The following is a 16,420-nucleotide window of genomic DNA, read 5'->3' as shown; positions in this document are numbered from 1 at the left end:
CCTCTTGTCACCTCCCCCCAACATTTGACATTCTAGCCAAACTGGATTTCCTCCCCGTAGTGTGGTCCTCTTCATTGTTCGGCTTTCTGTGCGTGCACTTCCTTCTGCCTTTTACCTGCCTACGAACTCAGACAGGTCGCTGCCTGTTGATAATAAGTAATCACAGTAACTACCATGTAATGAGCACTTTATATCTGCTAAGCAGGACAGCAGATTTTTAAAATATATTATTATTTAATCATATCCTATAAAATAGGTAATATTCTAATTTTTCAGATGAGAAAGCTGAGGCCCAAAGGACACATAGCTAGTAAATGCTAAAGCTGGGGCACAAATCCAGGCCTGACTCCAGAACTCGTGTCCCTAACCACTCTGCTATACTTTCCCCCTTTCTCCCCAAGTCCCCCAAGTAGCACCTGTACCCTCCAGGGTGAATCTCCTCTAAATGATACCCGATGTGAAGGTATGGACCTGTGTGGATCACTGCTCTGTCCCCAGCACTTACCACATCATACTCTCTATGTTACTTAGGAACATATGATTTATTTTATGTGTCTCGATTTTCTATTAAATACCAGACATTAAGTCTAAGACAGTAGAGTCTGGAGTGAAAAGTATGCCTATAAATGGGCACACCTTTGCTGATGTGGAGTTGGCTCATTTTGGTTAGGAGGGGTGGGTTTGGGTTTTGTCTTTAGAACTCTGTTGGCTTGACATGCCCCCATGGTTGTTGCCTGTGCCTGAAAGTGGGGCCTGGGTTCTGTTCAGTGTTGCTCTACCAACTTCTGCTTTCAACAGTCCCTGCAGTGGGGTCAGAGAAGGGGTATTTCTGTTGTCCTGGTCCAGCCTCTTTCTTGGGGAGTCCCTGTGTGTGCCTCGGTCGTAGAAGTGGGACTTCCCCAGCATTTCTGTCCCTCCTCGTCTTGGCAGTTCTGTGTCTGTGGTTGGCCTTGAGCGAGAGATTCCTGTCCCTTCCCAAGTGGCAGCATAGGATAGGATTCTGCACCCAACACGGTTTCTTGCCCTAACCCCGTGTTAGAGGGTTTTGCTCAGTCCCTCCACCTGCAGGAACAGATATCTCTGCCTGTGTCCTGGAGGTGAGTTTCCTGCTTCTCATTCAGAGGCACATGGGTTATGTTTCTACTTCTCCCCTGGAAGCAATGGAAATTTCCTGGTGCTCTTGGCCCATAGAGTTTGCTGCCCCAGGAGCTAAATGCTTTTGCTTAGCGTGAATGGAGGGTCTGGGAAGCAGGGTTAGATAGAGGGCTCTTTCCCATCTCCTCCACACTTCATCTTTCTCATGAGCACCTGGTGAAGGCAGGTGGAAAAAGAGTTTTCCAGTGAGGGCAAACCCCACTGTACCTGGGGCTCCAGCTTTCCAGACTGACACATTAGACCACACGTAGCCTTTAAGAACTTACTGAAATCTTATCTGATTTCTTTCTGTCAACTTCCCTGAGGACGTGTCTTCTTCCTGTGCTCTGCCAAAAGCAAGAGAGTATCTGTGCTCCTTCTCTCTTTAGAGGGGCTGGTCCCTCTAGAGAATTCATTTCACTTGATTGCCTTCCAGAATCGTTCTAATGGTCCTGGGAAGACTTATGATTTATTAAATTATCTGGCTTTTTCTCACTGGTAGAGTAAAAGAGGCAGTCTTTGCATATCTGAAGCAGAAGCTTGTCTGGGTCACTTAGAATGATTCCCTGCATCACCCCAGAGAGCCCATTTATCTTGCATTGGAAGGGGCTGGGGCCCAGACGGTGACTTGTCCAGTCTAGGGCAAAACCCAACCTAGAGCTTCTCTCCACTGACATGTAGCTACCTCTGTTTTGCCTTTTTCCTTTTTCTTTTTCTTTTTTTTTTTCTAAACTGGGCTGTAGCTCTCCTGTACGTGATTCAGAGCACACTGACTCTTCTTCCAGAGAGGGAATGAAAAAAAGGCAGCAAGTGTAGAGATTATTTCCCTTTTGTGCATTAACAATATCAAAGATAATAAGCCTTGAACTTTAATGCATTCCAGAAGAACCAGTAGGTTCCTGGGTTTAGAGGATGATTATTTTCAAACTTCACCTTCCACAGTTTTACTCTCAAAGGTGGTTGAGTGTTTTTCCCTTCTAAACTAACAGTGACTCAGTTCAAGGTGCTAGGGTGATCTAAAGTAAATTCTGGATTTTACTGAAGTTTGAGGTCATCTGAAAGCTTTTTCTACATTGCTTATGTGTTCAATTCCTCTAATAAAATTTGCTTTCTAAATTCAGTATTTTCAGTCCTTATGGAAGTCCTTATGGAAGCTGAGACTTAAAAATAACTTCCACTCGGGCGAAGAGACCGAGCAAAGGTCACACAGCTCGTTATTGGCAGAGCTGAGACTGTAATGGGGGGCTCTTCTCTCTCTGATGGGGTGAAGGAGAATGTCAAAGCCATTATAAAAGGAGATACATCGGGGCACCTGGGTGGCTCAGTGGGTTAAAGCCTCTGCTTTCAGCTCAGGTCATGATCCCGGGGTCCTGGGATCGAGCTCCGCATCAGGCTCCCTGAGAGCCTGCTTCCTCCCCTCTCTCTCTCTGCTTGCCTCTCTGCCTACTTGTGATCTCTCTCTCTGTCAAATAAATAAAATCTAAAGAAAAAAAAAAAAGGAGATACATCTTCCTAGAGAGTTACTTTACTCAGATTTTACTTTTCATAGGATGTGAAAGAGTAATTCTTTTTATAGTAAAACACCAATATATTTTGAAGAAGAGTGGAAATGAACACTAATTCTTAAGGAAAACATTAAATATTAAAAATCAAAACAAAAAAGCTCGAGACTCAGATATATGCTCATTCTCTACCAGAGGAGGGCTTGGGGAAGTAGGAGAGGCGCTGCCCATACCCCACTTTGTGCCCAGTGTGGGTAGCCAGCTAAAGTAATGGGATCGTTGGGAGTTGCAACTGAGTTGGATTCCATCAGAACATTCCTTTTTTGTGAGTTCTGTGGCTGTTTTCCAAGTATGGAAAAACATGGAAAGTTAGCCAGTGTCCCCTAGCAGCCACCATTCTCTTGCCTTCCTGCTACCAGTAAGCATGTTTTCAGTAACAGACTCCCCAGGCTTCCAGTTCAGGCTTGTGGGCCATGTTCAAACCCTGTCCAAGGAATGAAAAAGACCACATTGTTTTTACATCCCCACACAAGAACCGTGGTACCATAACTCTGCCTTCCCCCTCCCTTGCCCCCCTTCTCTGGCCCCCACATTATTAAGGTTACACATTGTCTCCTCTGGTCACAGGATTTCGTCTTCAGCAGTGGTTTTGCATGTAACATAAAGCTAGTTCTTGCTATCAGAAGCTGGAGATGTGGGGACAAATCCAGTTCTGGCTGGTCACAAAGCTTTTTAGTATGTGTGCCAGTAAATTAACAACATAACGATAACAAGAGTCTATCACTGAATGATTGGCTTTGAAGGCCATTTGCACATTAACTTTAAAAAGAGGCTTGCCTGTGCATTTCCTCCCCCCTCTTCCCCACTTTGGCAAAGTACCATTAATTTTGTTGAAGGTTTTATTTTCTGCTGAAAATGCAGGAAATTTAGACAACTCTCTTGGAACCCCCCCAAAACTAATACAAACAAGATACATATGCTTCTCTTAAGGAAACTAAAAATAAATGATTTGAAACTATTTAACTGTATAAATTCCCTCTTAAAAGGAAAAGGAAGTTTATATAATGAGGCAACTCAGAGTACTGTTGACAGGGTAAGATACTCCGGTAACTACCAGCTTGTCTGTTAGACATGAAATCGCAGCTTAGCACAGAACGTGTGTAATGGTCATTACCAGAATGGGCAAAACCCAGCAGCAGCAGCTGAAAATGGGACCTTTTTTTTTTTTTTAAAGGATATTTGTTTTAACATTTGAGATGTTCTATAACAAAATATGCTTTTCTTTTTCTTCTTCTTCTTCTTTTTTTTTTTTTTTTTTTTTTTTTTTTGTAAAAAATTTTTTTTTTGCTCTTTATTGTAAGTTTTTTATGCTTTAGAAAAAAAAAAAAAACATGAATGAAAAAGACGTGATATTCTGCACATATTTTGCTGCTCCACAAGTGAGCCATCAGATTTTATCTCTGACAAAGCTAATTTTGACACAATACAGAGGAAATGCGGTTGGTTTTTAAAACACGTCTTTTTATAAAACCTTAAATTGGGGCGCCTGGGTGGCTCAGTGGGTTAAGCCGCTGCCTTTGGCTCAGGTCATGATCTCATTGTCCTGGGATCGAGCCCCGCGTCGGGCTCTCTGCTCGGCAAGGAGCCTTCTTCCTCCTCTCTCTCTGCCTGCCTCTCTGCCTGCTTGTGATCTGTCAAATAAATAAATTTAAAAAAATTATTATAAAACCTTAAATTATTCCAGAAATGAAAGTCAGCTTTTCTGTTTGTCTCCTCAAAGGGGCCAGTTTTGCAAATTAATGGAAGTGGTATCTGGGGCTTATTTAACACTAAGAAATGTGATTTCTAAATTCTGCGTAGTTACAGTAATTGAATTAACTTACTAGCTTTGGAAAGGCATTTATCTTTTTGTTCTTATTATAATAATGTCTAAGATTAAAATGAGTTTTCTTCTTTCAGATACATTGTTTTAAAAAACACTCACATGGTACTTATTGTGTTACACACTATTTTAAGAGCTTTACAAATGGTACCTCATTTAATCTTCCTGGGAAAAAAATCAAATAGCAAACTTCTCTAAATACCATTTGAAATTCTGACACCCAAATGGTGATGTGATTAGATAACATTTAGGTCTGTTTAAATACTGAGATTTGGACGATTTTGTAGTTGTAAAGAAATGCTTATCAAATTCATGCTGATTTTTCATCTTTTTACGAGTAGTGATTACTACCCAACAGTGCTTTTTAAGGATGAAGCATATAGGGTTTCACTTAATCCAATGCAGTCATAGTAGCAACTTGAAGATTCAAATAAATTGTAAATTATGATTACTGGGATAGTTTTCCTTGGGAATTAAAATTAAGCAAAAGTTTGATAATAGATAATTAGATCTCTTGGAACCTTCATGCTGTGAAGAAGCTCTTGCTGCCTGGAAGAGACCATGTGGAGAAGAATGAAGGACCCTGGTCCCCAGCCCAGCTGTGCCCTCCGCCCTTTTCCTCACAAGCCAGCACCAGCCTGCCAGCCCTGCGAGCTGTCCTATCAGGAGATCCTCCCACCTCCCGCTGAGCATCCCAGTGACCTCGTGGAGCAGAGATCTGCTAGCCCATCAAGCCTAGCCCAGATGATTAGCAAGACAAATGGTTATTGCTATTCTAAGCTGGGGAGCTTTGGAGTAGTTCCTTACACAGCAATAGCTAACTGATTTAGAAGTCACGAAACATGATGGTAGGAATAAATGGAAGGGTACCAGCAATGACAAATGTAAGTGAATCAGACTCACTTAGAATTCAGAAACTATCAGGTTAGAGCTACAGATTCTAAAACCTAGCCATATAGTTGCTTCGAACTATATAAGTTTTCAGTAATACAGAAAGTTTGAAAATTAAAGGCTTGAAAGTTATACATATACCTGTCAAATGTTTTAAAAAAAAAAAAGGAAGATGGTATAGCAATATCAGTAAAATGTATACTTCAATAAACAACATGGATTAAGAGACGCAGTACATAATGATAAAAATATTTTTTAAAAGATGACACTTATGAACCTAGAGTCACTTTGAATATATGAATCACTTGGAGGAACTGATAAATCTTTTCCCGTTTTGGGAAATTTTGACATAACCATGAAGTGATGAGTCTTTCGGATCATGAGTGTTAAACGGAGTAAGTGTACATGTGGGTGAGAGTGAGGGCAAGAGCCTTCCTCCCTTGTTAGCACACATGTGTTGTCATTGCTCTTTAAGAAGTGATCTAGCAACATCTATTAATAATACAAATCCACTATTTTTACCAGTCCCTCTCCTGGAATCTGTCCCAGAGAAATAGAAGGACAGATCTACCAACATGCTTATTGCCTCCTTGCTCACAGAAATGAGGAAACAGAAATAAATTAGATGCCCATTAGTAGGATGCCATAAACCAATAATATGTTGCTACTCTTTTGCTTTTGAAATCAGTGTCTTTCAGAATGAATAAAAATTAAATGTGGGAGAGGCAGCTGCAGTGCCAAGCGGAGGAGGGAGGCAGGCGAGCACGAGCCGTGGCTGGGTAGGCACCATGGCCGGGTGGGCACCGTGGCCGGGTGGGCACCGTGGCCAGGACTACCCACCATGGCGGCGGTGAAGCACAAGGTCCAGGGTCTTGAGCAGCAAGATGACGCAGAGGAGAGGGCCGAGCACCTGCGGCTGGAAGTGGAGGGGGAAAGGGAGCAGGCTGAGGCCAAGGTGGCCTCCTTGAACCCTACGATCCAGCTGGTTGAAGAGGAGCTGGCCCACACCCAGGAGCCCCGGCCACAGCCCTGCAAAAGCTGGAGGAAGCAGAGAAAGCCGCTGATGAGAGTGAGAGGTGTGGAGGTTCTCGAGAGCTGAGCCATAAAAGATGAAGAAAAGATGGAACGCCAGGAAATCCAACTCAGAGAGGCCAAACATATTGGAGAAGAAGCCGATCGAAGTCTGAAGAGGGGTCTCAGAAGTCGGTGATTGTACAGGGGGACCCGGAACGCCCAGAGGAACGAGCTGAGCTGGCAGAGTCCCGCTGCTGGGAGGTGGATGAGCGGATCCCAGCGACGGACCAGAACCGGAGGGGTGTGTGTGCTGCTGAGGAACAGCACTCTGAGAAGGAAGACAGCGATGGGGAAAAGGCAAAGATTCTCATGGTTAAACTCAAGGCGGCAGAGACCGGTGCTGAGTTTGCTGAGAGATCGATCGGTAGCCAAGCGGGAGAAGACGATCGATGATTTGGAAGATAAGCTGAAATGCACCGAAGATGAGCACCTCTGCACACAAAGGATGCTGCACCAGGCTCTGCTTGGTCTGAATGAGACCACGAGCACCCTAGGCCCGCCCTGCTGCTGCTCCTCCCTCTGACTCCCAGACCCCCAGCCTGCCCGAAGCTGGCCTTGAAACCAAGAGCTAATCTTTAACAGGAAGGCTGCTTTCTCCTTTTGCTGCTTCTGCTATCCCAACCCATGTCTTTTTTGCCAGACTGTCTGCCTCTCCCTAGGGTTTCCGGCTGGGCTTAAGGCTGAGCACTCTTGGGAACAATGTCTTAAGGAAATGACAGCACCATGCTAAGTGTCTTTAAAAGCGTGTTGTAATGTATACATTTTGTAATTAGCTTTTTTGTTGTTGATGTAGCGACCATTTGTAAAACATTCCAGATAATTCCCCAGTTCTGAACTAGCAGTCTGACCTCTTACTCATATTTGGAAAGTAACTTTTCAGCTTAATGCATATTGCCCTCACCACAGAGGAGGAAAAGCTTCAGGGGTCCGCCTTACTGAGAGCCAGAGCCTGAAAGAGACCCAGGCTAGGAGGCGTCATTGCTCTAGAGGTCCAAAGTACCAGGCAAATTAGAAGAGTGATTCCAAGAGGAGTTGGTCCAAAAAGTGTGACTCAGGGTTTCAGCTTCAGGGTGTCTTTGAGCAACTTTATTTTCAATTTCTTTTTTCCATCAGAAGTGACCAAGGGTGGCTAGACCCCTGTTCAACAGTGTAATGGCGCCACTCACTTTAGATCAGCTTGCCTAGTTTCTCATGAGCTGTCTACCATAATTCTGATCTTTGTGTCTCCATATTTTGGGTGTTTTTACTCCTCTGGCTGCCTTCAAGATTTTCTCTTTGTCTTTGGTTTTCAGAGTTTAAGATGATGTGTCTATGTGTGTGTTTTTGTTTTGTTTTGTTTTGGGTGGATTTGGGAGATATTCTCTGCGTTTCTTGGGCCAGTGTTTGATTCTTTCATTATTTTAATGCTTAGCCATTACCTCTTCAAGACTTTGTTAAGGGGTGCCTGGGTGGCTCAGTGGGTTAAGCCTCTCCCTTCAGCTCAGGTCATGATCGAGCCCCACATCGGGCTCTCTGCTCAGTGGGGAGCCTGCTTCCTTCCCCCTCTCTCTCTCTCTGCCTGCTGCTCTGCCTACTTGTGATTTCTCTCTCTCTCTCTCTCTCTGTCAAATAAATAAATAAAATCTTAAAAAAAAAAAAAAGACTTTGTTAAGACCACTGTTGAACCATCTAGGTGTTCTTTACTGCTAATACCATGTATCTTTTAAATTCTAGCGTTTACATTTGTCAATTTCTTACAGTTTTCAACTCCACTGAAATTCCCCTTCGATCCAAACATATGTAGATTCATATGTAGATTTTGTAAATCATAGTTCATTTAAATTTCTTGTTTGATATTTTTATTATCTTTGTAGCTCTGTCTGATACTGCCCATTTGTCTCTTGGATGTGGGTTGTTTTTATCTATTTGTCTCATACATTTTGGTTGAATGCTGGACATTATACTCTGTATACACTGTATGGGCTGAGATAAATTGTGTGGGAATAAGCATAGCTTTTTATTTACTGGACCAGATAGTAAATATTTTTTACTTTGCCAGCCACAGTCTTTGAGTTGTACTTCATCTGTCACTACCAGATTAATTTTTCAACTAATATTTACATGGTGTATATCATTTTCCATCCTTTTGTTTTCGACCTAACTATATTTGAAGTGAGTTTTATTTGAAATTTCATATAGGTAGCATATAGTTGGGTCTTGTGTTTTTTATCTACTCTGCCAAAGTCTGCCATTTCACTGTTTTCTGTTCCCTCTTTTTCATATGTCTGTCTTGTTTTTCTGCCTTCCTGAAAAACTTGAACAGTTTTTTAGAATTCCATTTTGATGTACGTATAGTATTTTTGTGTGGATTTCTGTAGATTTGCTCTAAACAGTATGCATGCATGACTTGTCACAATCTAGTATTGTTGACGTTTAACAGTTCAAGAGTAGAAACCTTTTCTGTGTTTACATCCCTTTGCCCTCCCTGTTTTATAATATAATTGTCTTATATATTCCCTTATATATGTTGAGAACCCCATCAATGTTATCATTTTTTGCTACAACTTTGAAACATAATTTAGAAAACTCAAGAGGAAAAGGAAAGTCCATTGTATATACCTGTATTTTTGCTCTTTCCATTGTTCTTTCTTCCAAGAGATTTGTTGATTGTTTTTGCCATCTTGTAACTATTTCTTGTTTAGATTCCCAAAGACTGTTGACTGAAGAAAAAGAGACAAAACAATAGGCTATTTATCTGTAAATAGAAAGATTGAAATGACAGTGTAGAGAAGTGAGGTCATGTTCTGAATTAGGCACTTTTCTTGGACTTGGTAAGACCCAACCACCACTTTGCACTGTGGAAGTCTCATGATTTAGGGTGATGCTACGATGAGAAGGCCAGTAAGGATCTAGTAAGGGAGCGGCTGAGGAAGCCCCAAATTTCCTTCCAGATTGGCAAGTCTATATTTTATTATGTTCAGTTCCTAATTGTGACCATCTGAATTCAAAGGATTTTTACTCAAATACTTTATTAAGTGGTAAACCTAATTCTGAAGATTCTTGACATAAGTCACCTGGACAGGTTCTTTTGCATTATCTTTTCAATATTATAATTTTATTTTTTTTTTAAACATTTTTATTTATTTGTCAGAGAGCACTAACTAGTGGAGCAGCAGGCAGAAGGAGAAGCAGGCCCCCCTCCTGAGCAGGGAGCCCCCATGCGGGACTCGGTCTCAGGGTCCTGGGATCATGACCTGAGCCTGAAGGCAGACAGTTAACCAGCTGAGCCACCCAAGTGCCCCTAAAGTTACAATTTTAAAGCAGTTACTCTTGTTTTGATTAATTCTGTGTTAAGGAGAAAAACACTGTGTGGCTTTTCTTTCTTTATTAGGCACAAGACTTGAATGTCATCGAAGAAGTGATTCGAATGATGTTAGAGATCATCAATTCCTGCCTGACAAATTCTCTTCACCACAATCCGAACTTGGTGTATGCTCTGCTTTACAAACGAGATCTCTTCGAACAGTTCCGAACTCATCCTTCATTTCAGGATATAATGCAGAATATCGATCTGGTAAGTGTAAATGGAGACATTATGATTCTTTTTTAAGTATCAAAGCAGCAAAAGTTGAAGAAACCTTGCCAAAAACTACAAAAGTTAAAATCCCTTCTTTGAATGTAAAGCGTATTTGTAGTTTTTTCTGCCATAGTAATTATTGTATTCTGTGTGTATATATATATATACACACTCACATATATTTGATAGAATGGTGATCATTCTTTATACAGTTCTGTATTCTGCCATTTTTACTTAGCCTTTAGATCATCACCATTTTTCTGTGGTATCATCAATTCTTTGAAAATCTCCCATTTTAATATCTGTATAACCTGTATTATGGATGTCCCAAAAGATTATTTATTTATTTTTAAAGATTTCATTTATTTATTTGACAGAGATAACAAGTAGGCAGAGAGGCAGGCAGAGAGAGAGAGATGTGGAAGCAGGCTCCCTGCCAAGCAGAGAGCGTGATGTAGGGTTCAATCCCAGGACCCTGAGACCATGACCTGAGCCAAAGCAGAGGCTTAGCCCACTGAGCCACCCAGGCACCCCTCAAAAGAGTATTTAACCATTATCCCACTATTACTCATTTTGGGTGTTTCACTTATTTTATGTTACTTCATAATTTATGAACAGTTTGTAAATAAATCTTATCTCAACTTATTTTTCAGTTACATTTTTGGCATAGTTTTAGGACTAGAATTATACTAATTTTTACTGTAAGGGTATCTGTATTTTTAAGACTGAACACATCCTGCCAGATTGCTTTCCAGAAACACTGTGCAGTTTATGCACCTGTAAAACATCTTATATTTCCACACCTGATTTATGAGAGGGTCTGTCCCACTACATACACTCTTGCAACTTTGAGTATTATACTTATTTTAATATTTGTCTTTTTATATCAAAACTGGCATTTCATTATCATTTTGGTTAATTTTTTTCTAGCATGACAATACTTTTCACAGGTCTATAAACTTTTACTTTCTGTCTTTTCTAAAGGTGTTTTTGCCAAATTTTCTATTGTTGTGTTAGTGTTTTCTAATTCAGTTTGATTCCACAACTATTTTTTTCCTCACAGATTAATCTCTTTCATTAGGATACTAGAGAAAAACTTAAAGAAAATGGCAAAAAATATATTCAGCAATTTATCAAGCAAACCATTTCTTATTGGTAATTTATTTATTGTAGTAGAGCAAATGAGTAGGAAAAAAATCATCCATATATAATAGGATCATCTTACTAACTGCTAAAGATAGAGGCGCCTGTGTGGCTCAGTGGGTTAAAGCCTCTGCCTTCGGTTCAGGTCATGATCCCAGAGTCTTGGGATCGAGCCCCACATCGGGCTCTCTGCTCAGCAGCGAGCCTGCTTCTCTGCCTACTTGTGATCTCTGCCTGTCAAATAAATAAGTAAATAAAATCTTAAATACTAAAGATATTGTATGAAAACATTCTGAGAAAAACTATATGTAGGATATTTCTATTTTTTCCTTTTTTTTTTTTAATTTTAATTCCAGTATAACTGATATATTGCGTTGTATTAGTTTGAGCTGTACAATACAGTGACTCAGCAATTCTGTACATTACTCAGTGCTCATCAAGATAAGTGTACTCTTAATCTTCTTCACCTTTTCACCTATCCTCCCACCCATCTCTCCTCTGGTAACCGTCTGTTCTCTATAGTTAAAAGTCTTTTTTGGTTTGTCTCTTTTTTCTTCGTTTGTTTTGTTTCTTAAATTCCACAGATGAGTGAAATCATATGGTTTTTCTTTCTCTGATGTATTTCATTAGCATTATACCCTCTAGATCCATCCATGTGGTTGCAAATGGCAAGATTTCTTTCTTTTTATGGCTGAATAATATTCCATTGTGTGTCTGTACCACATCTTCTTTATCCACTCATCAATCAGTGGACACTTAGATTGCTTCCATAATTTGGCTATTGTAAATAATGCTGCTTTAAACATGGGGGTGCATATGTCTTTTTGAATTCATGTTTTCATGATTCCACAATCATTCCTTGAGTAACTAATAATGATTCACAGTACCAGGCACGAGAGTAAACCCAAGAGCCAACATCCTTGTCCTTGTGTTACTCACATTCAGGAAGACATTCAATCATTGTATTCTCACACAGGTAGAAATATGCAAGTTCGGTCATAAGTAAGCATAGGTACATACCTCTTTCTTGGATGGACACCCAGAAGTGGAATTGCTGGGCAGTGTGTTATGCCAACTGTTAAACATGGGGTCCTACCATTTGACTGTCCGACCAGTGGTGTGTGAGAGGTTCTGTTACTTCCCATGAACACTTAGTTTTGTCAGTTTTGTGATGGCATCGCATTATAGTTTTCATCTATAATTTATTAATTCCCATTGAGGATGAATATTCCCCCACCCCCCAATTTGGATTTCCTCTTGTGAGTTTCCATTCAAGTCCTTTTCCAGTTTTTCTGTTGTTTATTTTCTTGCAGATACTTGATGTGCTCTAGATTCTAGGCAATTTTCTCGATTATGTGTTACAGACATCTAGTCTCTAATACAGCCTCAGATTTTCAGGCATAACTCTAAAACTCCTCTCAAAATGGTCAAGCAGACCCAATAAAATTTTCATTTCTATCCTTTTCTTGGAGACCTGCTTCCTGCTTTTTGCCCCAGCTATGTTGTGCTCTGGTTCTTGTGCCCAGCTGTGGCATCTTCTTAGGAATTTCCTTCACTTGGCTCTTCTGATTGACATCGGCTCCTCTGTCTTCCTCTTTCTTGGTTTACTGCTCTGTCTTGGTGGGAGCATAGACTACGTAGTAGCTTTCTGGGAAAAGGATGTGAATGAGGTATATTTCATTTTAATTTTCAATTTATAGATAAACCAGCTTAGAAAGATTTTTACTTGCTCACAGTCACACATTCAGAAAGTCATAGAGCCAGGACTCAGACCAGGCAGTTTGATGACAAAGCCCATGCCCATGTTTATAATCATCAGGCCTAACTACTGTACCCCTTCGCTAAATGGTCCCACAGTTTCTCACTCGCTGCTAAATGGTCCTACAGTTTCTCACTCACCCCTTTGCTAAATGGTCCCACAGTTTCTCACTCACGAGCCATATCCACAAACCTGGAGACAGTTCTCTTTCTCTCTCAAAATCTCTTCTGATGTCAAATCAGTCTTTATTCCCCAATGATAGAACTGAGGATCCTTCTTAGTAACAAGGTGATTAACAGTTGACATCCTTAAAAACATCTTGAAAAGACTATATTTTTGAAAAGGCACACGAGAACCATGGAAAGGGTTTACACTACCCCCATTCAAAACTTAGTGTCTTTTGAAAGAAGTGAAGATCAGGGTTAAGGTGAGGAAAAGAAGGGACCTCGCTGCGTATCACACAGTGTATGACCATGTGGAAATGGAAGCAGGGTGTTAATTGGACTTACATCCAGGGCTCACTTTCCTGTGGCTGACAGAAGAATGGGCCACTTACACTTCCGTGTATTCAGCAGAAAGGGCTTCTTATGGTAAACATTTGGCCATATGCTGTTATGCGCTTCTTTAAACTAGGCAAATAAATGCCTGAATGTTGTTGAGCACCTGCTAAGTGCTAGGAATGAGGCTAAGTACTTTCATATACATTATCTCTTTTTTTCTTCTCCTTTTTTTTTTTTTTTAAATTCTTCTTAAACCAGTAAACAGTAAACTAGGTTTGATTATCCCACTTAGTGGATAAGAAAACCAGGATGTTGAGGGACAGTTTCTCAGGTGATTTTCACACAAATCCCAGCCTAAGAATCATTGTCTTAAATGATGATTAAATATTCAAATAGGTCCTGATTGTGGATAATTTGCATATACAGTATCTCATGTGACCCCCTAAACCAGGGAGGCCCAGCAGGGCTTGAGAGGAAAAATTGTTGGCCCAAGGTCACTTAGCCTGTAAGTCACTCAGCCAGGCCTCGAAGCCAGATTAGAAACTCCATGCTTTCAGTGTGCACTTAGATAAACCTGAAGTAAAATTCTAAATGGTCAGGCTGTCCAACAGTTTTTTGTTGAATACTGCCATCCAAAATAGTGCAGGCACAATGGAAGTTCATTCAAAAAGTTGTTTAAACTCTTTTGCATATTTTGAAAAGAATGCCATGACAGAGCTGTGAATAACATCTCTACTTTTTGCTTCTTTCAGCACTTTGCCTTCCCCTTCCCTGACCTAAATGCCCTGAAATCTGGCTCCAGCAAGCCTTTGCTCTATCTTTTTTCATGGAGTTAACCTTGAAAAGTATTGGTAAAAGAGACAATGAATTACTGTTATTTTTAGCTGACAAGGAGTTCAGAGTTGATATTTTTCATTAAGACAGTCAGCAGTGTTAAATATCTGAGACAGGAGGCACTAACCTTGGAGCACCTTTAACTTCCGCAGATCCTTCCAACGTGTTGTCCAAATGACCAGATTATCTATGAGTCACTGCTGTATATCCCTCCCATCTAACCCATAGGTGATCTGATCTGGGTGAATTAAGTAACAGGACAATAGAATTGTGACACCAAATGAGAGAAGATGTGAAAGGAATTTCATGGCTGAATATAAGAAAAGAGCAGAGGCAATTAATAGTAACATGTGCAGTGTGTTAAAGGCAAAAACTGTTCTTATCTCTGGACAGTGTAAAAGTCATGTTAGATTTTGTGTATTTCCGAACCCAACCGTCCTTACTGAGCTCCAGACAAGTGCGTCCAGTTGCCTACCTGACAATTCCACAAATGTTGAAGAAGGTTCAATCAGAATTCCTTGTTTCCTTCAAAGAGTCAAACACAAAATGAATCAGCTCTTCCTTGTGCGGTCTTCCTTATCTCAGTAAATGACATCAACATCAACCAAGTTTCTTAAGCAAAAAAAAAAAAAAAAAAAAAAAGAGGAGAAATGAGTGCTGGTCAGAGTAGGGGTGGGAAATTGCAAGTCCAAAGAGCGCAGTCAGAGAAGGCCTCTCCGAGAAGGTACATCTGAGCTAAGACTTGAAGGAGGTAGAGAGTGAGCCGCACAGATAATCTAGGGTCAGAGTGTGCCAGGCTAAGAGAACCATAGGGGTGGGGTGGGGGCATGTCTGTGTCTCCCTCAGGAGCAAAAGGTAAACCTGCTTACTGACCATTGTAAAAGATTTGGGTTCCCTAAGCTCAGAGTTCTCTTCCTATAATATAACCCACTACATGTGAGGGAGTCACCCATCCCTCATCAAACCACTTTTATGCAAATTGGGGCTTGGAGAACCCATTAAAAAAAATGCTAATGTCCTGGTCGCTGCTGTTGTTTGACTAGCAGCTGTCCTTCATCACTGACCCAGAAATCTCCATATCCTTCCAGGATCCACAAAACTGACTTGTTCACTTGCAAGTAGGGCAAAATTCTTGATTTCTTGACAACGTGAAATGCTGTGGTATTATTTGAAGGTAGACTGATAAATGCAAGATGGCTGTTATAAGCTCTAGGCCAACCACCCAAAAAAAAAAAAAAAAAAAAGAAAGAGAGAGAGAGAACTGGTATGCCCAAGATGGAGATAAAATGGAATTATAAATTATATTTAATCTAAAGGCAGTGGGAAAAGCAGACTAAATAATAGTGGAACAAAGAGAAATGACAAGCAGTGTGGGAGATTTAAATCCAGTCATGTCAACAATCCCATTAATGCCTCAATTAAAAGAGATTTTCAGATTGGATAAAAGATAAAATCTATGTTCTCTCTCTCTAAGAAACTCACTGTTAATAGAGCGAGGTTGGTTAAAAGTCAAAGGCTGAAAGAAGTTTTATCATGTAAGCACTAATTAAAAGAGAGCTGGAGTTAGTATACGATCAGCTAAGGAGACCTCATTAAAAGAAGCATTGCCAGAGATAGAGAGGGACACCGTGTGATGATAAAGGGGTCAGTTTAGCAAGGAGACATAACAGTATTAGCTATGGATGCACCTAACAACAGAGCTTTCAAAATATGCAAAGCAAAAACTGATAGATTTGCAAGAAGGAATTGGCAAATCCATAATTTTTTTTAAAGATTTTATTCATTTATTGGACAGAGAGAGATCACAAGTAGGCAGAGAGGCAGGCAGAGAGAGAGAGAGGGAAGCAGGCTCCCTGCTGAGCAGAGAGCCCGATGCGGGACTCTGTCCCAGGATCCTGAGATCATGACCTAAGCCGAAGGCAGCGGCTTAACCCTCTGAGCCACCCAGGCACCCGGCAAATCCGTAATTTTAAATGGAGAAGTCAACACTTCTTCCTCAGTAACTGATACAATAAATAGAAAATTAGTAACAATATAGAAGACCCAAACAATACTACCAACTTGATTTAATTGACATTTACAAAACATTGTACCCATCATCATCAGTGTACATGGAACAGTCCCTGAGATAGACCACATACAGGA

At 40.6% G+C, this 16,420-nt stretch overlaps 1 protein-coding gene and 1 pseudogene across 1 annotated transcript in view; both read left to right on the top strand.

The window, feature by feature from the left end:
• Positions 1 to 16,420, top strand: part of LOC111142404 (dymeclin) — a 336,078-nt gene that overhangs the window by 261,272 nt on the left and 58,386 nt on the right. Inside the window, exon 15 of the mRNA XM_022495468.1 lies at positions 9,854 to 10,036. Within this exon, the coding sequence (XP_022351176.1) occupies positions 9,854 to 10,036 (183 nt within the window). The remainder of the gene's footprint in view (positions 1 to 9,853; positions 10,037 to 16,420) is intronic.
• On the top strand, positions 5,789 to 7,006 carry LOC111142663 (annotated as a pseudogene).

This window comes from Enhydra lutris, unplaced genomic scaffold (genome assembly GCF_002288905.1).
Source record: "Enhydra lutris kenyoni isolate GAN:26980312 unplaced genomic scaffold, ASM228890v2 scaffoldscaffold8, whole genome shotgun sequence".
Lineage (NCBI taxonomy): Eukaryota > Metazoa > Chordata > Mammalia > Carnivora > Mustelidae > Enhydra > Enhydra lutris.
The sequence above is the reverse complement of the archived record's forward strand: the minus strand, read 5'-3'. Positions and strand labels throughout refer to the sequence as shown.